The sequence below is a fragment of the Macrotis lagotis genome, chromosome 3 (genome assembly GCF_037893015.1).
Source record: "Macrotis lagotis isolate mMagLag1 chromosome 3, bilby.v1.9.chrom.fasta, whole genome shotgun sequence".
NCBI classification, from domain to species: domain Eukaryota; kingdom Metazoa; phylum Chordata; class Mammalia; order Peramelemorphia; family Peramelidae; genus Macrotis; species Macrotis lagotis.
In genome coordinates this window covers 26,385,424-26,407,987 of record NC_133660.1, presented here as the reverse complement: position 1 = coordinate 26,407,987, position 22,564 = coordinate 26,385,424, and the positions used below count along the sequence as shown (strand labels likewise).

General features: G+C 41.9%; 1 protein-coding gene and 1 pseudogene across 1 annotated transcript; one reads left to right on the top strand and one right to left on the bottom strand.

Annotated features, from left to right (window-relative positions):
* Positions 1-27: 27 nt before the first annotated feature.
* Positions 28-20,936, bottom strand: LOC141519076 (uncharacterized). Its single transcript, XM_074231538.1, has 4 exons — positions 20,826-20,936; positions 19,898-20,077; positions 1,157-1,252; positions 28-787 (listed from the first exon to the last, which is right to left on the bottom strand). The coding sequence occupies exons 1-4, from the start codon at positions 20,934-20,936 to the stop codon at positions 362-364; spliced, it is 813 nt and encodes a 270-aa protein (XP_074087639.1). The 3' UTR covers positions 28-361.
* LOC141516020 (ferritin heavy chain-like) lies at positions 20,935-21,478 on the top strand (annotated as a pseudogene).
* The last annotated feature ends 1,086 nt before the right edge of the window (positions 21,479-22,564 follow it).

The following is a 22,564-nucleotide window of genomic DNA, read 5'->3' as shown; positions in this document are numbered from 1 at the left end:
CTCCTCCTCCTCCTCCTCCTCCTCCTCCTCCTCCTCCTCCTCCTGCTGCCGCCGCTGGAAGGAGCCTTCCCCCCGGCCCCCTTTTGGCTGCAGGAGAGAATTCTTGCTTGCAATTCTCTGGAGGAGCCGGGCTCTCTGGCTCGGCCCAAGGGGGCTCGCCCCACCACCCCCTGGCAAGGAAGGGGCTTCCGTCTAGCAAGGCTCTCCTCAGGTGGCGCGCTCCCCCGGACAAGTTCGAGGGGGGGGGGGAGGGAAGAAAAGGGGGTGGGGGGGGAAGGAGAGAAAGACAAAAGGGGGGTCCAAGCCGGTGAGCACTGCCCGGGGCTCGGAAGGCACTTCGGACGCACAGCTTCCTCGGCCGTCAAAGCTCCGCTCTTCTGCCGCCCAGGCTCCCCCGCCGCGGCGGGCTGGAGGCAAGAAGGTGCCCAGTCAGTCCTGGAGGCCACGAGTGGGGCTCAAAGCGCCGACTCGGAGATGCCCACGGGGACCGAGGACTGTCCTGTCGGCCGGCCGAGGGGTCCCTTTTGGCAAGGTCTTCGGGCTCGGCGGATGGCAGTTCGTCCGGGGGTCTCTCCTCTGCACCACCTTGGCTTTTAGCGAAGGGGGCCGCACGCGCCCCTCGACGTCCCGCTGTGGCTCCTCCGCCCCCGGCTGGGATGCTGTCCCGGCGCCTCCGCGGCCCGCGGGCTGCTTCGGGGGGCGGGGGGCTCGGCTCAGGCCCCCCGAGCAGGCAGCGGGCGCCGCGTCGGCCTCTCGCTCGGCGTTCCGGGCGCCAGGTCCTGCCTCGCTGCGGAGAAAAGAGCGGCCGGAGCGGCCCCGTTAAGCAAAGCGCGGGGTCTGCGGCCGGACCCGGCTCCCTCGGCCGTGCCCCCCGGGTGCCCGCCGCGGCTCTCCCGCCGACTGACAGCAGCCCCGGAGGCTCGCCCCCCCCCCCCGCGCCCCCCGGCCCGATCGGGCGGAGGGGACCGCCGGGGACCCCGCTCCGGCCCCCCCCCCGCCCCGCCACGGGGGGAGGGGGCGCGCCCTGCCCAGAGCCCCCCCGGCGGCAGCCCCGGCCCGGCGCTCCCACGCGGGAAGCCGGCGCTGCCCGGCGCCGCCCAGGCCGGCCCCGCTCCCCCTCCCCGGCGGCGCCCCGGGGCGCGGCCGCGGCTCCTACCTGGGGCCGAGGCCGGCCGGGAGCTGTCCGGACGCGCGGCTCGGCCGCCGGGGCCCGCGGGAGCCGCGCTGGAGCTGCCGCGCCGCGGCCGCCCGCCTCCCAGAAGCCAGCCCCGCGCGCCCCGGAGCCGCATTTCAGCGCTCAGCCTCCACCTCCACCTCCGGGCCGAGGCCCGCCTCCGATGATATCATGTGTCCAGCGCCCGGCCGCCTCGAAAACCCGGAGCGGGATCCCGCCGCCTCCCCAGAGGAGCGGGGGGCGGGGGGCAGCCGGGGGAGGGGGCAGCCGGGGGGCACAGAGCCTGGCCCGGGCGGGGGGGGCAAGAGAGGCACAGTCAGAGATGGACAGAGGGGGGGGGGGGGAGACTGAGAGACAGACACAGAGAGACTGAGAGACTGAGAGACAGAGACAGAGACTGAGAGACTGAGAGACTGAGAGACAGAGACAGAGAGACAGAGACAGACACAGAGAGACTGAGAGACTGAGAGACAGAGACAGAGACAGAGAGACTGAGAGACTGAGAGACAGACACAGAGAGACTGAGAGACAGACAGAGAGACAGAGACAGACACAGAGAGACTGAGAGACAGACAGAAACAGACACAGAGAGACTGAGAGACAGAGACAGAGAGACTGAGAGACTGAGAGACTGAGAGACAGAGACAGAGAGACAGAGACAGACACAGAGAGACTGAGAGACAGACAGAAACAGACACAGAGAGACTGAGAGACAGAGACAGAGAGACTGAGAGACTGAGAGACAGAGAGACAGAGACTGAGAGACTGAGAGACAGAGACAGAGACAGACACAGAGAGACAGAGACAGAGACAGAGAGACAGAGAGACAGAGACAGACACAGCGAGACAGAGAGACAGACAGAGACAGAGAGACAGACAGAGACAGAGAGACAGAGACAGAGAGACAGAGACAGACACAGAGAGACTGAGAGACAGAGACAGAGACAGAGAGACAGAGACAGACACAGAGAGACTGAGAGACAGAGACAGAGAGACAGAGACAGACACAGCGAGACAGAGAGACAGACAGAGACAGAGAGACAGAGACAGACACAGAGAGACAGAGAGACAGACAGAGACAGAGACAGAGAGACAGAGACAGACACAGAGAGACTGAGAGACAGACAGACACAGAGAGACAGAGACAGACACAGAGAGACTGAGAGACAGACAGAGACAGAGAGGCAGAAACAGACACAGAGACAGACACAGAGAGACAGACAGAAACAGAGACAGAGAGACTGAGAGACAGACACAGAAACAGAGAGACTGAGAGACAGACACAGAGACAGACACAGACACAGAGAGACTGAGAGACAGAGACAGACACAGAGAGACAGAGAGACTGAGAAACAGAGACAGACAGAGAGACAGAGAGACAGACAGAGACTGAGAGACAGAGACAGACACAGAGAGACTGAGAGACAGACAGAGACAGAGAGACAGAGACAGACACAGAGAGACAGAGAGACAGACAGAAACAGAGACAGAGAGACTGAGAGACAGAGACAGACAGAGACAGAGAGACAGACACAGAGAGACAGAGAGACTGAGAGACAGAGACAGAGAGACAGACGGAGACAGAGAGACAGAGAGACAGACAGAAACAGAGACAGACAGAGACAGACACAGAGAGACTGAGAGACAGAGACAGACACAGAGAGACAGAGAGACAGACAGAGACAGAGACAGAGAGACAGACACAGACACAGAGAGACAGAGAGACAAACAGAGACAGAGAGACAGACAGAAACAGAGACAGAGAGACAGAGACAGACACAGAGAGACAGAGAGACAGACAGAAACAGAGACAGAGAGACAGACACAGACACAGAGAGACAGAGAGACAGACAGAGACAGAGAGACAGACAGAAACAGACTGAGAGACAGAGACAGACACAGAGAGACAGAGACAGACACAGAGAGACAGAGAGACAGAGACAGACACAGAGAGACAGACAGAGAGACAGAGAGACAGACACAGACACAGACACAGAGAGACAGACAGACAGAGACAGAGAGACAGATAGAGACAGAGACAGACACAGACACAGGCATAGACAGACAGAGACAGAGAGAGACTGAGAGACAGAGACAGACAGAGACAGACAAGACAGACAGACACAGAGACAGACACAGAGAGACAGAGAGACAGACAGAGACAGAGACAGACACAGGCATAGACAGACAGAGACAGACAGAGACAGAGAGACAAAGACAGAGACAGAGACTGAGAGACAGAGACAGACACAGAGAGACAGAGAGACAGAGACAGACAGAGACAGAGAGACAGACACAGACAGACAGACACAGACAGACAGAGACAGAGACAGACAGAGACAGAGAGACAGACACAGACACAGATAGAGACAGACAGAGACAGACACAGACATAGACAGACAGACACAGACACAGACAGAAAGAGACAGAGAGACAAAGACAGAGACAGACAGAGACTGAGAGACAGAGACAGACAAGACAGAGAGACAGACACAGAGACAGACAGAGACAGAGACAGAGACAGACACAGGCATAGACAGACAGAGACAGACACAGACACAGACAGACAGAGACAGAGAGACAAAGACAGAGACAGAGACTGAGAGACAGAGACAGACAGAGACAGAGACACAGAGACAGACACAGACACAGAGAGACAGAAAGACAGAGACAGACACAGAGAGACAGAGACAGAGACAGACACAGACACAGACACAGACAGACAGAGACAGACAGAGACAGACGAGACAGAGAGACAGAGACAGACAGAGACAGAGACAGACAGAGACAGACAGACACAGAGAGACAGACACAGACACAGACACAGACAGACAGAGACAGAGACAGACAGAGACAGAGAGACAGACACAGACAGACAGACACAGACAGAGACAGACAGAGACAGACAGAGACAGAGATAGAGACAGACACAGACACAGATAGAGACAGACAGAGACAGACACAGACACAGACAGAGACTGAGAGACAGACACAGAGAGACAGACACAGACACAGACAGAGACAGAGAGACAGAGACAGACAGACGAGACAGACAGACAGAGACAGAGACAGAGAGACAGAGATAGACAGAGATAGACACAGAGAGACAGAGAGACAGACACAGACATAGACAGACAGACACAGACACAGACACAGACAGACAGAGACAGAAAGACAGAGACAGAGACAGAGAGACTTTCCTAAGTCAGTGGAAATTGCTTGGGAAGAATCAGGACAAGTAAAATGTTGCACATTTGAGCTCTATGGTCAGTCCCTGCTCATACTACTTGAGCAGAGACATTGGTAGCTAACACACACACACACACACACACACACACACACACACACACACACACACACATACCTTTTCCATTACCTTCTTACACTCTGTATGCACCTTGTCATTTGTGCACCGTCCCTAGCCTCCCTCCCATTAAAATGTCCTCTTCTTTTTATGCTGGTTTTTTGTTTTTGCAAAGCAATGGGGTTAAGTGACTTGCCCAAGGTCTCCCAGTTAGGTCATTTTTAAATGCCTGAGGGCAAACTTGAACCCAGGGCCCCCCGACTCCAGGGCCTCTGAGCCTCCTAGCATTCACTTTCCTTGAGGCCAGGGACTCTTCCCACTTCCTTTGCCTCGGAGGAGTTGTACATCAGTAAACCCTTAATGAACATTGGATTGTATGATATTCCCAAGACCAGTGAGGTAATTAGTAATCACTAGAGAGGGATCTGAAATCTGGGCCCTTTATTTCAGGGCAGAGTTCATTTTAACAGAATTAGCAGTTCCCCATCTTCAGTGTTGATTCCTGGGCCACACAGAGTCCTCCCCCTCCCCACCCCCAGAAATGGGGCATCCCTTCCTTGGAGAGTGCCTGGCCAACCTGTAATGGGAACTCATTGCTTAAAAAAAAACAGAATTCTCCTCCAACACATACACACTCGCACACCACACACACACACACACACCACACACACATGCACACATACTTTCTGATGTTTCAAAGGGCAGGTGCATTCTAGAATTTCCTAGAATGAAAACAACTATATTGAGAAGCAAGCTCAAAGGAAAGGATTGAAAAACTTTGTGTCCTTTCCTTTACCACAGATTTTGCACATTTTATTAGACTAAAGTAATATGTCTATAGGAAATGTAACCCCAAAGTCCTCTGATAGCCCAAGTGTTTCATGATCCTTAGTAATCTGATATGGGTCACTGAAGGACTTAGAATTTTTTTTTTGCATGTATAAATGAGACTGCTTTTTACTTCTCTGGTAACTTTAGACTTTAAAACCTTCATTACCTCAATCAAACAGATCCTAACCCCTTGTAAGGCACACATTGCCCATAGAAAAGTTAAGGTCACAGTGTCACTGCTTCATCATTTAAAAAAAAAGTAATATCTTAAAACTAAAAAAAAAAAATGAATATTTGATAAGAGCAGACTTCCTTCCCCCAAGCTTTAAGAAGTTAAGAAAGCTTAGAATCAGGCAAAAATAACAAAAAAAAAATTATTAATTTATTATTACAATCTTTTCCTTAAATCTAAAGTCAAATTTAGAAAATTTTAGTTCAAAGAAATATTTTATGATTTTTTTCTTAACATTTAACATCAGCAAGTGATGCTGATGACTGGCATTTATTCTTCTGAATTTCTCAAAGTTTCTACTCTGAGAACCATAGCTGAGACAGTTTTCAAATTGTCCAGGATAGGATCAAAATGCTCTCACTGCAAAATAGGACAGAGTAAATACAATTCTAGCATGTATCTAAAATTCTGCTATAGAATTCACATTTTGGAAACCCAAACATGATACCTTTGGGGGGGGTTCTAATTTTTCATCATTCTAATGTTTGGTGGGAACATTTTCCTTTTTTTTAAAACCAAAAATATATTTTTATCAACTTTTGACTACACTGAAATATTTCAGCCTGACTCTAGATCTCATTTTGTTCTCCAATAATGAAATATTGTGTATCACAGTCATGGAGAGATGCGATTAGCTCACCAGTACTGTAGAGCCAGGAGAGGGAGCACTAAACATTTCCTTAAAAAAAAAAAATCTTAGTTTTTCCGATAAATTACAAATAATTTTGGAATGAATATTTTTAAGGGAACTTATATATTTTAAAGATTGCATTTGCAGAAAAGAATAGCTCTGAAAAGACTGGACTCATGGTTTCCTTGAGCTATGGAAACTCCGATTAGAAAATCTCTCTTCCAGTGCTAGTGTTGACAGTTACCTATAGATGAGAAGTTAAGAGACTTGCCTATGGTCACTCAGTCAGTATTTGTTAGAGGAAAGACTTGATCCCAAATATTTTTGGCACTGAGGTCAATAGCCACCAGCCCAAGCTGCCTCTAAAAATAAGTCCGACTTGTCATTCATTGTCATTCATGAGTCATTCATTGTCTCAGAAAATTGACTGTGTCATAGTGGGGAGAGTTTACTCATGTATTTTTGCATTCTTTGGTGCCAAATACAGAAATACATCTCTCCATAGTACTTTTTTGTTTGTTTGTTTCACTGATGATGCTGTTTGGGGTTTTTTTTAGCACCATGACCATTTCCTGATACACCACACTTCCCCTACCTTCCATCCCCATAAAATTTTCTCCTATGTAACAAATACATGTAAATCCATGGTCCAGCACCATGAACTGTGGTTTTACACAATTATACATTATTTTATAATTATACATTATTATTCAATAAGGGCAGCATATGGTTAGTTCTCCTTCAGAAAGCTAATGAAAGAGAGGTTGCCTGCTAGGTAATACTGACATTCTGTGGAATTCGCATCCACATCCTTCCAAACTCTTTAGAATGATAAAAGATACCATTCATTGAAGGAGCCTGCCCTGGAAGATGCTTAGAAGTCATTGAGTCCAACCCCCCCCCGCCTCATATTATAGATGAAGAAAGTACAGTGTGACCAAAGTCACACCAGTAGTATGTAAAATTCAAACTCAGTTCCTGAAGTCTAGTACTTTTTTCCATTGTATCACAATGCTTCCAGTTGTTCCACAGCAATGACACAGGCATCTAAACTCACAGAACTGCTTTGAATGATTAACTTCTTTCTATAGAAGAGAAACATACTTAATGGAGAAGAAACCCCATTTGAACCATGCCATCCAGATGATTACTATTAATAATAGAGTATAATATCCAGATCCCTTCTTCCCTCATATTATAACTGTAGTCCTTTGCTCTTCCTCCCAACTTTGGGGTCCATTAAAAAAGCTCTGTTCAGAAGGTCCCATAATCTCCACAGAAAAACTGAACTCTAAGACTTTCAAATTTGAGATTGCTCCTAAGGCATTTGCTTCCCAAGAACACTGCTTAAGAAGTCAGGAGATTTGGGTAACTAGGTAATATAGTGGATAGATTGCTAGAGTAGGGAAGTCTCAGATGGTTGATAACTGTGTGACCTTGGTCAGGTCACTTAATCTCTGTTTGCCTCAACTTCCTTATTTGTAAACTGGGGATTATAACAGGAATCAACCTCCCAGTGTTGTGGTGAAAATCTATTGAGAAAATAATTGTAAATTGCTTAGCACACTGCCTGTCCCATGGTAAGTTAGCTATTATTATATGTTAGTTATTGTTATTATCACCTTCCAGGGTACAATGCCCACCACAAAGTAAGCTCCATTTACATGTTTATTATTATTATTATTATTAATCTTTCTTCTTTTACTAGAAGTCTAGATTCCAGGATCGAGAACATTCAGGAATTTTCTTTTGCATTAGAGGGTTTAAATTTATATTGTGGCTCTACCACTTAGTATTTTCATGAGTAACTTAGTCTTTCTTTGCCTCAGTTTTCTTATCTGTTAAATAAAGAGGTTAGACTGGAAGGTCTTTGGGTTCATCCTAGTTGAGAGATGGAAATATTGAATTTAAGGTTACAAGAAAAACAAAATCACGGAGAAACTCTCATTCATTCAGACCACATGACTCCCTTATCTGTGACTGCCATGGGGTTGAAAGCATAGGATTGCTACTTCAAATTAGTAAGGTTTGGAGTGATTAACTAAGCTAGAGAACCCAAGAGTCAATAGGTTAAAGGTCAATGGGTCGAAGTAGTAAACATTCTCTGAAGATCCATGTAACAGAAGGCAAAATGCTATATCTATCACTATCTCTATCTCTATCTCTATGTCTATCTCTATCTCTCTCTATCTCTATCTTATCTATATCTATATCTATACCTATATCTATAGCTATAGCTATATCCACATGGTCATCACCATTGTTCTAGTTGTTCAAGTTCAAAACCTTGATGACTCCTTACTCTCACACTGTGGGTCCAATCAATTGCTAAATCATGTGATTTCTACCTCAACATCTTTTCTATCTGCCTCCTTTCTCTACACTCACATTTAGACCCTTATTACTTCTCTCCTGTATTATTGTCACCCCTGTCTTGGATCTATCTCTATTCTAGGACACCCTGCATATAGCTGCCAATGTGGTTTTCCTAAAAGGCAGTTCTAATCATGTCACTCTCAATAAGCTCCAATTGCCACTTGGATTAAATAATATTCTATACATAGCTCAATCTCCATTTTTGCAACTTTATAGGTATTCATTATATATTATGGACTTGTTTTTCAAGCAGTAAAGTAAATTTCAATAATTTACAAATAAAAATACATAAATTAAGGGAATGAAATCAAAAACATTTGCAAGTCACTGGTAGGATGGGATGAGCACAAAAATTGGAATCCAAATAATAGCTTTTTCGTGGCCAACCTTGAGTCAGTTTCTTCAACTGTGATTTCAACCCTAAAAGAAATTAAGACCATTCGCCTTGCAAAAAAAACCTAAAAAAAAAAAAAGAAATTAAGAAAACTTAGGTATTGTAGTAAACTTAAATTCAATATTTATTAAGAGTTCATGATGTTCATAGAACTGGATTAACAGAGACAAAAATAGAAGAACAGAAATGAAATGAAAAGTAAAGAACAGAATAGAAAAACTCTCTTCTAGTAATTTACATTATACGGAAGAGACATAACATTTACCAAGATAATTAATTATCATGGAATTTGGAAAGTGCTAAAAATTGTGGGATCTAGAGAAAGTTCATAAAGGAGGTATGACCTGAGTTGAGGCTTAAAAGAAAGACTTAAGGAAAGCTAAGGATTCTGATGGCACAGTGGGTAAAGTAAGTCAAAATAATGATTATAAACAGTTTTACAGAGTCTGACACATAGTCTTATATAAATGCTAGCTTTTATTCCATCACACTTATATATCATTACTTATTCAACTATTCCCCAATGTATGATCTCCCTTTTAGATTTCCACTCATTTTTTGGGCATTTCAGAAAGAGCTATAAATATTTTTGTAAAATCCTTAAAGTTTGTTTTGCTTAAGACTAAACCCTCCCTTGATTAACCCTCCTTTTAATTCCTTTCCTCTCTTTTATTCCATCACACTTATATATCATTACTTGTTCAACTATTCCCCAATGTATGATCTCCCCTTTAGATTTCCATTCATTTTTTGGCATTTCAAAAAGTGCTATAAATGTTTTTGTAAAATCTTTAGACTTTGTTTTGCTTAAGACTAAAGCCTCCCTTGATTAACTCTCCTTTTAATTCCATTCCCCTCTTTCATCTCTTTCCCTGCTATTTCCCTGATGAATGAAATGTATTTCTGTTGCCAACTACTAGTGTTCTTATCTCCACTGACCAGTTCAGATGAGTGTGGCTCACGAGCCAGTGGCTCCACCCACCCCTTCCTCCAAGGTTATAGCTTTTGACTAGTACACCTGATTTTGTGAGATGTGTTCCTCTAATCTATCCTTCCCTTCTCCTCAGTGCTTTCCTCTTCCCTTCTCTTTCCATTCTTTTTTTTAAGATCATTAAGACATAACAGAACTACTCCCAGGTCCTGCCTAATGAGACTTCATATGTATCATTTTTCCATATCAGAATATAAATAGTTTATTCTTGTGGATATAGTCCTTTATCATTGTTCATTCCTGTTTACCTTTTGATATTTCTCTTAACACTTATATTTGGATTTTAAACTTTCTCCAGACTCTAGTCCTTTCATTAGGAATACTTGGAAGCTTTCTATTTCATTAAAAATCCATCTTTCCCCCACTCAGTTTTACTTAGGCAAGTTGTTCTTGTCTATATCTTTTGTCTTTTACGATATCATATTCCATGCTCTCCAATGCTTTATAGTTGTGACTGCTAAATCATGTGTGATCCTCACTGGCTCCTTAGTACTTAAATTCATTGCCACTCAACCTTTTTACAAAATTTTGACATATGCTCCTTAATTCTTCACCACAATTTCATACCGTTACTACATTAAATATTAAGCACACTTTGATGAATAAGCCAGCTTTTCAAGCCTAGCCTTTACTAAAACCCACAGATTTTCTATAGAGTTTAAATCAGATGAATTCCCAGATCACTGAAGCATGTACATGTCCTTCTCTTGGTTGACTTCCCAAATTTTTCATGACATGCAGCATGGCACCAGGTAATAGTTGTGATCAAGTTAGGAATTTTTGAAACTCAAGAGTAAGTCATCTTTTTATTTATCACTATATTTATCAGATGCTAAGTGAGATGAGCAGAACCAGAAAAACACTGTACCCCCTAACAGCAATATGTGGGCGATGATCAACCTTGATGTACTCCCTCGTTCCATCAGTGCAACAGTCAGGGACAATTTTGGGCTATCTGCAATAGAGAATACTATCTGCATCCAGAGAAAGAACTGAGGAGTTTGAAGACCAAGGACTATTACCTTTAATTTAGAAAAAAAAAACTGATATCTTATTGTCTGATCTTGCTATCTCATACTTTATGTTTCTTCCTTAAGGATATGATTTCTCTCTCATCACACTCAATTTGGATCAATGTATACCATGGAAACAATGTAAAGACTGGTAAATTGTCTTCTGTGGGAGGGGGGGGAGTAAGATTAGGGGAAAAATTGTAAAACTCAAAATTCCAAAACAATTTGGGGGGCTGGAAGTTGGTCTGATGAAAATGCCCAGATCTTATAGACTCTCCTAGTCTTCTTCTGACAATGATTTTCAAATAATCTTAGATAAAAAAGTGAACTTTATCAGTAGAAATTATCTTTTCCCATGACTTTTTAGGTCTTTTCTTCTACAGACTGTGCATTCCTAATTCATTTAGGAATTCCTTCCTTTTTCAAATCAGACTACCCCCATTTCAGTTATCAGCCCTGACTACTTTCAACCAGAAATTTTAATTTCTTCCCAGCAATGACCTTTAGTTTCAAAGGTAACTTTCATCTTATCTTTCCAGGAACTAAACCTCCCCCTCCTTTTCCAGCCAACAGCTCTAACCACTCTACATCCACTGTGGTCCACATATGGGCTAGTAGATGTTTAACAACAAGCTCTCTGAAAACCAGAAGACACTTTAAAATTCCATTTGCATTATTAATATATTATTCCCTATCACTTATTTAATTTAGACAATCAACAAAACATAAAACCAAGCCCAAATCTTTGCATTTACCTATTTCCCACGTGTTAATACCCACATAGAAAACTGAGCAATGAATATTCCCTGTTCCATGACATCCTTATTAAATCTCCACCTTCTCTCTCCTCAAAATGTATTCTTTGCCTATTAAAATATAAGCTCCCTGAGGGCAGGAAATGTCTTGATTGTTTGAATTTAGGTCCTCAGTGCTTAGTAAGGTGTGGGGTAGTAAAGTAAACATCACAATTCTTTAATAAATGCTTTTAGATGTGTATCTTGGCTGATACACATCTTGGCTATGTGTAGCATAGACTGAAGGTTCATGGCTTCTACCTCAAGTATAATATGATGAAGAGAGCCTGGCATCCAGAAGACCTGAGTTCAAATCTTGTTCCAACTGTTTACTATGTGTGTGATCTTGGAAAAAACACGCATATTCTCTGGACTTCTCTTTCCTCATCTGTATTGCTGATTATGAATATGATATCTGTAATATGAGCAGACGGCTCTAAGGTGTGATCCAGCTATCCAGGATAGATTTGAAGAGGAGGCAGTTTATTTGGATTTGCAGCCCTGAAGAGAATTGTAGAGGTATTCTTATTTTGAGCCTCTTGTTTTTAAAGACTAAAGCCCATTAAGGCGAAATGACTTGCTCACTGTCACATGGGCCAGAGACAGAATCAAAATTTTAGACTTTTAACTCCTCGTCCAGTACTCTTTCCACTAGGCCACATCAAAGTTGGACAAGAGTCCACAGAGGAATAGAATGAATAGGCAGGAGGCAGTTTCAGGAGGCAGCTAGGTGGTACAGCAGATACAGCACTGAACTAGAGTCTAGAAGATTCATCTTTCCTGAGTTCAAATCTAGCCTTAGACACGTATGAGCTGGGTGACCCTGGGATAGACATTTAATCCTGTTTGACTCGGTTTCTTCATCTGTAAAATGGGTTGGTGGAAAAAATTGGCAAACCAATCTAATACCTTTGCCAAAGCAACCCCAGTTAGGTCATGATGAGTCAGACAGGACTGAACAACAACTTCAGCTCTTTCCTAGTTTAAAATGAGAGTCTGGTACATTTTCAACTTGAGTATTTTACAATCATTCATCAGGTACTAAATGCCGGCAAAGCAGCCCCTGCCCTCAAGGAGCTTACATTCTAATGAGAAAAAGATAACATATAAAAGGGAGTTGTCAAAGAGGGACGAACAGAACCTTGAGCTTCAGTGCTCATTTTATTAGATAACTGTGCCTTTGCCAAAAAAATCCCAAATGGGGTCATGACCAAAATGTCGGAATAATAAAAACCACTTATGTAATATGATAATATACTTATTTATGTTGGTGTGTTTCCTCTAGCTGTTATCCTGTTTCCTGACTAGTCTGGGAAGGTTACAGAGAGGCAGATTTAAGACTGATGAAAAAAAATCTTCTAATAGTAAGAGTTATTCTAATAGAAGGGGAAATCTCCTGAGTCAATGGGTTCTTCTAACTCACCAGGGAGATCAGAAACTAGTAAGAGAATATCAACAAGAGAAAATGTACCATCTCAGATAAGGCTAATATATAATACAACAAAAGTTCCTTAGAATCAGATCAAATTGGGGGTGGCTAGGTGGCACAGTGGATAGAGCACTGGCCTTGGAGTCAGGAGTACCTAGGTTCAAATCCGGCCTCAGACACTTAATAATAATTACCTAGCTGTGTGGAAAGCCATTTGGGGAAAAAAAAAAAAACTAAAAAAAAAAGAATCAGATCAGAATCAGATCAAATCAAGTGCTCTGGGAGGGTTGAAACTCAAAGCTGGAAGCCATCTTAGAAGTCACCTAATCCAAAGCTCTTACCTTACTAACAAGAAGCCAGGGACTTCTCTTTAATTAAAGTGCCTAGGTTCACTTGTTTGTTTCTTCTACAAAGCATGGTAATCTTTCAAGTGATGGATCTCATTTTCATGACCATATGTGGATCGTGTGTCACTGTTCTTTGAAAAGAAACAGTTCCTTCCACTTGCATAGACAGGTGGTTTCAGATTCCTATCCCTTAGGTGAAAGTCACTCATTGATCCATTCATCTATCAAGTGCTAGGCACCAAGGGGAAAGAGGAGTGAGACTGGTAAATAAAACATGTACCTTCCCTCAAAGCACTTGTAGTCTAGTAGAGAAGATAAAATATGGAAACATAGTTCTTAATACTGGAAACTTCTAAACACTGGTTGCACCTCTCAGATTTGTAGTTTAGAGAGCTGAAAGGGACCCAGAATTCCTGGACTAGACAGACTCCCTAATTTAACAAAAGAAGAAATTGAAGTTCAGAGTGAAGGAATATGTCTAAGTTAAGAGAAAAAATAGAATTTGAACCCCGATATTGACTCCATATCATTAACATTGATTTTAGGTCTCCCTTAGGCTATTTGCAAGCCAGAAGGGAAAAGGAAAAGCCAATGGGAAACATAACATTAGATAAAACAGAGTTCCTTCCAGGTAAGAGATTCAGAGAATTTATAATTCTCTGAAGGAGAAGGGGGGAAGGAGGTGATTTTGAGTAGAAATGGACAAAAGACACATTCATTTCCCCATTTGATAGCTTATTTTCACAGCCAAGGAGAGGAATGGAAAGGACAGAACAAAAATAGTTAATCAGAAGTTAGCTAAGTCAAGTCAAATCATGTGTGTTATATCACGACAGTACATAGATAAGCTGGAGAGCTTCCAGAGAGGGGCAGCCAGAATGGTGAAGGGTTTCAAGAGAGGGGATGTTTCTCTTTCAGGAGGCTCTGAAGAAGACATGATAGATGGTTTCAAGGATTTGAACTAATTTCAAAAATTTAAAGCCAGTTATAACATCTTTTCCAGAGTATGACTTTAAATACATAAAGTCAACTATTATTCTGCAGCCAGATTGACCTAAGACAGGCAAAGGAAGTTAAGAATAAAAAATTATTTTCCCTAGTAACTATATTAATAAAAAGCGAAAGGTCATAAAAAGGATAGGACCTTTACTCTGGATGCTTAGGACAATGATAAATGACAACAAAGAAGAGGCAGGGTTGTTCAAACCTTGTCTTGCTTCTACTTTGTCCACCAAGGAGAATAACCTTTGCACTGGAAATCACAAAACAAAAATCACTAAGAGACAGTTGATACCCAAGACAAGTAAGGAAATAAGGAGAGAGCATCTAGTTGCCCTTGGTGAATTCAAGTCACTAGCCCCAGATGAATGACTTCTCCTGTGGTAGTGCTATATATACATATATATATATATATATATGTATTTATACATATATATATGTATTATGTGTATATGTGTTTCTGTCTAAAACATATATATTATATATGCCTATAATATTTAAAGATCATGGAAAGTAGAAAAGATGGTACAAAATCAGAGAAGAAGAAAGCTTCCAATTATCAAAAAAGGGAAGACAATCAAGTTTGCAGATAATAGACAAGTGAGTTTGACTTTGATTCCTGGGAAAATTCTATAACATCATTAAAATGATGGTTGACAAGTATCTGGAGAGGGAAGTTTCTTCTTCTTTCTTCTTCTTCTTCTTCTTCTTCTTCTTCTTCTTCTTCTTCTTCTTCTTCTTCTTCTTCTTGTTTATCCTTCATTCCAGAAAAGGACCAATGTCATCATGAGGGTGATGTCTTGACTTGCCACAAATTAAATTTCAATGAGGTAGAGCTGCACAAAATCAATAACTTTACTGTCTCCTCCAGAGTCCAATGACAGGACGAAAGTCAGGTTGGCTGATGATGGCCTGGGATGTAGTGAATGACCTTAGCTTTTCTAATTAAAATCTTTCCCATGACTCAATTGACTGAGGCAGTACCAGTGATTATAAGAACCAAGATGGTTATATCAAGAAAAAAGTCATGCCCTACTAATCCTACTTCATTTTTTGACAGAATAGCAAAAATGAAATATATATACTGCGAAACAATTTCCCAAGATTTTCACAAAACTTTTGATATATTATCTCATAGTATTCTTCTAGATAAGATGAGGAAATGTGGACCAGTTGACAATATAATTAAAAGGATTCATAAGTTTTTAAATGCCTAAATTTTGGGTAGTTATTTATAGTTCAAGATCAACATGGAAGGAAATCATCAATAGAGACCCCAAAATACTTGACCTTGTGTTGTTTAATCTTTTTGTCAATGACTCAGAAGCAACAATAATATTCTTATTAATTTGTAGATAATGCAAAACTGGGATAGGAAGCTATTGCATTGGATGATAGTCAATTTCCAAAAGTGTCTTTACAATCATTATATAGCCCTGGGTTGAATCTAGTATGAAAAGACTATAAGCCCAAAAGCCATCTTCACATATGAATAAATTATCAAAGAATATGAGCAAACAGCTCTCAGGAAAATTGTCAATTTTTAATAATCATAGGAAAGAATGTTAAGGGTCAGCTAGGTGGCGCAGTGGATAAAGCACCAGCCCTGGAGTCAGGAGTACCTGGGTTCAAATCCGGTCTCAGACACTTAATAATCACCTAGCTGTATGGCCTTGGGCAAGCCACTTAACCCCATTGCCTTGCAAAAAAAAAAAACCTGAAAAAAAATGTTAAAAAAACACTAATAAATAAAAGAGTACAAATCAAAACAACCCTGAGTTTTTATCTTATACTCAGTGAATTATCAAAGAGGACAAAGGATGAAATAAATAGTCAGAGTTGGAGGAATTGTAAAACAGTAACCACACTTCTGCAATAATGGTCAAACAAGGGGGCGGCTAGGTGGCATAGTGGATAAAGCACCAGCCTTGGAGTCAGGAGTACCTTGGTTCAAATCCGGTCTCAGACACTTAATAATCACCTAGCTATGTGGCCTTGGGCAAGCCACTTAACCCCATTTGCCTTGCAAAAACCTGAAAAAAAAATAATTGTCAAACAAGTTGTGGTACATGAAAGCAATGGAATATTACTATGCTATGAGAAATGACAAATATGATGAATACAAAGAAGCATGGAAAGACTTGAACGGATGAAGAGTGAAATAATATATATGATGATAGAAGTGGAAAGAACAACCACAAAGCAATTGAGAAGAAAAAGTCTGTAATCAAAGAAAGCATATGAAAAGACCTTCCCTTATTCATCTGCAGAGATGAGCAGTCTGCAGAATATAGAGCACTGCATATATTTCCAAATTTTAAAAGACACAATGAAAAAATAAAAATATATTGATCAATTTTGCTGATTAATTTTTAAATTCTTGGGGGCAGCTAGGTGGCACAGTGGTTAGAGCACCAGCCCTGGAATCAGGAGTACCTGAGTTCAAAGCCAGCCTCAGACACTTAATAATTACCTAGCTGTGTGGCCTTGGGCAAGCCACTTAACCCCATTGCCTTGCAAAAAAAAAAGGAAAAAATTTTTCTCATTCATTTTTTCTTTAAAAATAATCTTTGTCATATGGGATGCTTCTCTGGAAGGTAAAAGGGAGATGGATACAGAAAGAAATTTAGTCTAGTTGCCTACTACATATCAAACACTCTGCTAGCTCTGGAGAAGGGTCTCAGGGGAACATAACTGCCTTCAAGTATCTGAAGGATTTTTAAACAGAGGAGGAATTGTACTTATGATGTTTGTTCCTAGCCAGCAGAATCAAGAACAAAGGGCAAAAGTTACAAAGAGGACAGTTTCCTCAAGGTCAGGAAATCCTTCTTTTCAATGAGACTATCTAAAAAATGGATTGGAATGCCTTGAGTAGAAAAGGTTTTCTTCTTCTTGGAGTTCTTCAATTAGCACTAAATAACAACGTTGGCTATATTTTGGAGGGAATTCCGTTTGAGTATGGGCCAGGCTCAATGATGGTTAGAAATCAGTCCCCTCTCAGAGTCAGTGATCCTATGTAATTAGGTCAACAGAAAGCATGATTATGCTATTATCTGCATCCAATAACCATTTCTGAAATGGTTGGAACCAACTTCTATCTCTTTAAAGTACCAGCAGGAAACTGAAAATTAGAAGCTGGGACTCAAGACCAACACACTTTAATTACTCTATTAGCATTGAGGTGAGCAAGAATATCACAAGAGCACTAGTTCTTCAAATGCAAAAGTAGATACCGAGAAATTTGATTCTTTACTACCAGAGGCAGAACCTTGGTCTGAGGACAGAGGCATTTTCATTGGTTGAGTGGAATGTAGAATAAGGTATTTACACAATCTACTTCACTGACTCTAGAGAGTTCCAGGGATGATCACTTATCTGTCCAGGAAAATTCTCTTATCTAAGATGAAAGAGCTCAAATATCCACTAAAAAGAATTGCTAACCAACAGCATCATCATAGGTTCTGAGAGTCCACATGCATCACCTACAGTATTGGAGTGGAAGAGCAGGAATATATGAATGAATATAAATCATAAGACCTTGAGAAATAGAGGAAAAGCAGATCAATACACCATGCGAAGAGTTCGAACTGCTCGGGACAATGTGTTAGACACCTCAAGACTCAGTGATAGACTTACACAAAGGATACTAGGGATCAGAGCCCTGTGGTAAAAGGGATCTGATTTCATCCCAGCAACATTAGCCAATTTCCAGTGTCTGATAATGTTGCTTGAGATATGAATAATTACATGATGGGTTAGTAAACTAAGAATGCCTCATTTTCTTTTGAGAGATTCTGGAAGAACTTGAAGAGAAAATGATGAAAATGTTGGATCAGCTAGAGAAAGTCGACTATAGTTGTCAATTGACAAATTCCAGTTGTGTATAGCCTTTGTCAACAGCATGGGTCATGGTGTCACAGAAAACCATGAGCTCCAACTCAGAGAAGATACTCTGGCACTGACCACATCTAAAGAATCCTTGACATTTAAGACTTTTCTAGGATTTGAAGTCTATTATTATAAAAATTTGTTCAGCACTGTGCTGCCAGTACCAAACCATTGAATGAACTCACTCATGAATATATGATTGAAGAGTATCAGAAGAAGAAGAAAGCCAAAACAGAGCTCAGTGACTCTAAACTCTGGAAAGTCATTTTGAGATTGATGGATAAACAAATGTGAACAAGATTTCAAAGACTCAGTCTATGACCACACACATGCATCAGTGTTTGCCTATGAAGATCCAGGCAATCTGTTTGGCTTACATGTAGATGTTAGCTTGGATGTCATAGAAACTGTTCTGTATTAAGACCATGATGTTCACTAGAAACCCTTCATGTGTGTCTGCAAATGACTTAGTGATAAATCTTATACCTGATGACTTATGCCCCATATACAAACTAGATTTCTTAGCTTGGCTTGTAAGTGAGCTGTCACTGGAAATTTCAAAGATTCTGCATAAAAGCTAAATTTCAAGTGTGGACTAACAACAATTCACTGGTTTATGTTTTTTAACCAGTTAAAAGTTAGGTGCTAAGATAGCAACAACAATAACCCTTTCTGAATTTAGCATACCCCACTTGCCATAGAAGACTAATCTGGACAAAAATTCCCAGTCCCAAGGACTATATAATACTAAAGGAAAGAATAAAGACTACTATACTGACACAATCAAGCAAAAAAGATTTGGAACTCTAACCAGATACCATCTGAACAGCGTTAGACAATAAATGTCTAAGAATGACTAGTGATGAGAGCTGATAGAGGAATTCAATGAGAAATAATACAAAACAAGAAACAAGGAAGGTACAAAAGAACTAAGATCCATTCTCTAGATAGTACCTTACTGGTGTGATCATGGGAGAAATTGGAGCTATTCAACAAAGAATTATGCTGTATAGTAACCACCTATGGTACAGGGAGAGGTTACTTCCACCCAGTATTTATGACTACATGAATATGAAAGCAAGGCATAATGGTTTTGGTCTTGTGGGACAAGGGAGAGCACTATAGCTAGTAAGAAACAGAATTAATAGCTCAAGATGGTAGTGGATGTCATTAAGAAGTTTGAGAGGGTGGAGCCAAGATTGTGGCAAGAGAACAGCCTTTCCTAGTAGCTCTCTCCACAATATTTCAAAAACCTTTAAATTATGACTCTAACTAAATTTTCAAGAGACAGAACCTACAGATAGATACAGAGAGGCAATTCTCCAGCCCAAGGTAAGCTGGAAGATAGTGGGGAGGCTTTGTTCTACATTGTTGGAGGGAGAGGCAGCATGCAGGAGTGAAGGAGCTCCAGCCTTCTGGGAATAGCCTGCAGGGCTCCTGGGTCCCTGGGTGCTCTAGCTTCTGGCAGCAGAAGCAGTTTCCTGACCTACCAACCCAGGGAGCACCAAGCACAACTTTGACGATCAGCCAGGAAATCTTTGCCAGAGCAATTGTGAAGCCCGGGTTAGCTTGGCCCCAATCCACAGACCTCAGTGTAGCCCAGATCCCAGGAAATAGAAGCAGGCCCACAGGGCTGCCCAGCAGGAGCATCCTGGTAGCTGCTTCCAGAGCACTCTGCCCATGGAATGTAAGAGAGTGGGGGGAGATTGTCAAGGTCTTTCCTCTGTCCCTAGGACAGGACTCTGTGACTTTACTCATATTTAGACCCTGGTCACAGTCTGGCCTCCATACTGCCATAGAGCAGGGACCCTCCTCACAGCCCCAGGGCAGAAGGGAAGGCTTGTGGTCATCCACAGACCAGAGCACAGGTAGGAGAGCAGTCAGAGCCTCTCTTAAGACCTTGAAGAAACTGAGGTCCTTGCAGGGGTGTCCCAATAATACTCAAAAGCCTAGGAAATACCCCAAAACCAGGTCACAGACTGGGAAAATGAGTAAACAGGGGGAAAAAAGCAACCTGACCATAGACAATTACTTTGGTCCCATGAAGGACCAAAACACACACTCTGAAGATGAAAAAGTCAAAGCTTCTGCATCTAAAGACTCCAAGAAATATAGGAGTTGGGCTCAGGCTATGACAAAGCTCAAAAAAGATTTTGAAAATAAAGTAAGGGAGGTAGAAGAAAATTTGAAAAGGAAATGAGAGAGATGCAGAAAAAACATGAAAACCAAGTCAGCAGCTTAGTCAATGAGATCCAAAAAAATGCTGAAGTAAACATGCTAAAAACCAATTTAGACAAGAAGCACAGGGCAGGGGAATTGCTGCAATTTCCTGTTCCAACAGTGCTTGAACATAACCCACTAGAGCCACCCTTAGCCACATCTCCACCTTCACCTCCACTCACCATCACTTCTTCCATCCTACCACTCGAGCAGCAGCATCCCCGGCTGCTGCAGCCACCTCAGCCTCAGCCACAGCCACTGTATGGCAGCCTCTTCCCTCCTCCTCTTCTTCCTCCATCATCACTAAAGCCATGGTGGCTTCGTCTCCTTCTCAGGTGCGACAGAACTACCACCAGGACTAGGAAGCTGCCATCAACCAGCAGATCAACCTGGAACTCTACACCTCCTATGTCTACCTGTCCATGTCATACTACTTTGACCAAGACAACTTGGTTCTGAAAAACTTCTCCAAGTGCTTCCTGCACCAGTCCCATGAGGAGTGGGAGCATGCTGAGAAGTTGATGAAGCTGCAGAACCACGTACATCTTCCTGCAGGACATCAAGAAACCAGACCCCGACAATTGGGAGAGCAGGCTGGATGCAATGGAGTGTGCTCTGCACTTGGAAAAAAACATCAATCAGTCTTTACTGGAATTGCACAAACTGGCAAATGACAAAAACAACCCCCATTTATGTGATTTCATCAAAAACCCACTACCTGGATAAACAGGTCAAGTCCATCAAACAACTGAGTGATCATGTAATCAACCTGCACAAAATGGGAGCCCCAATTCTGTCATGGTGGAATATCTTTTTGACAAGCACACCCTTGGAGACAATGACAATGAGAGCTAAGCCACCCCTGGCTTCCCGCACACTTGGGAATTGTGGGTGAGATTCCTATTGTCTTTTCAGTGCATGCATATTTTGGTTATCTGACCTTTTAATAATCTGTACCAAAAAACTACCAACATTTACATCCCAATAAAGTGACTTGGTACTGATGAAAAAAAAAACAGTTTAGGTCAAATGGATAAAACAATCCAAATTATTAATGTGGGGAAGAATGGCTTTAAAAACAGAATTGGCCAGATGGAAAAGGAAATAAGAAAGCTCTCTGAGGAAAACAAATCCTTCAAATGTAGAATGGAGCTAAAGGAAGCTGATGACTATGCGAGCAATCAAGACACAATAATTCAACACCAAAAGAATGAAAAACTAGAAGAAAATGTGAAATATCTCATTGAAAAAATAACTGATCTGGAAATCAGATCCAGGAGAGACAATTGAGCTACCTGAAAGTCATGATTAGGAAGAGCCTTGACTTCATTTTTAAAGAATTTCTACAGTAAAATTGCCCTGATATCCTAGAAGCAAAGGGCAAAATAGAAATTGAGAGACTCCACTGATCTTTTCCAGAAAGAGATCTAAAAAAAAATAACCCCCAGGAATATTATAGCCAAGTTCCAGAACTCCCAAGTCAAAGGAAATATTACAAACAGCCAGAAGGACACAATTCAAATGTCATGGAACTACAGTCAGGATCACATAGAACTTAGCAGCATCTACATTAAGGTCTTGTAGGGCTTGGAATATAATATTCCAGAAGGCAAAGAGTTTGGAATGCAACTGAGAATCAGCTACCCAGCAAAACTGAACATCCTCTTCCAGGGGAAAAGATGGACTTTCAAGGAAACAGATGAATTTCAGATCTTCCTGTTGAATTGACCAGAGCTGAACAGAAAGTTTGATCTTCAAGTACAGGACTCAGGTGAAGCATAGAGAGTGGATGAGAAGGGTAAATTATGAGGGTCTTAATGATGATGAACAGCATGTATTCCCGCATGGGGGGAATGAGGGAGTCTTCTTTCTTATCAGAAATGGCTCAGAAAGGAAACAATATGCATACTTAATAGAGTATAGAAATCTAGAAGAAAAAGG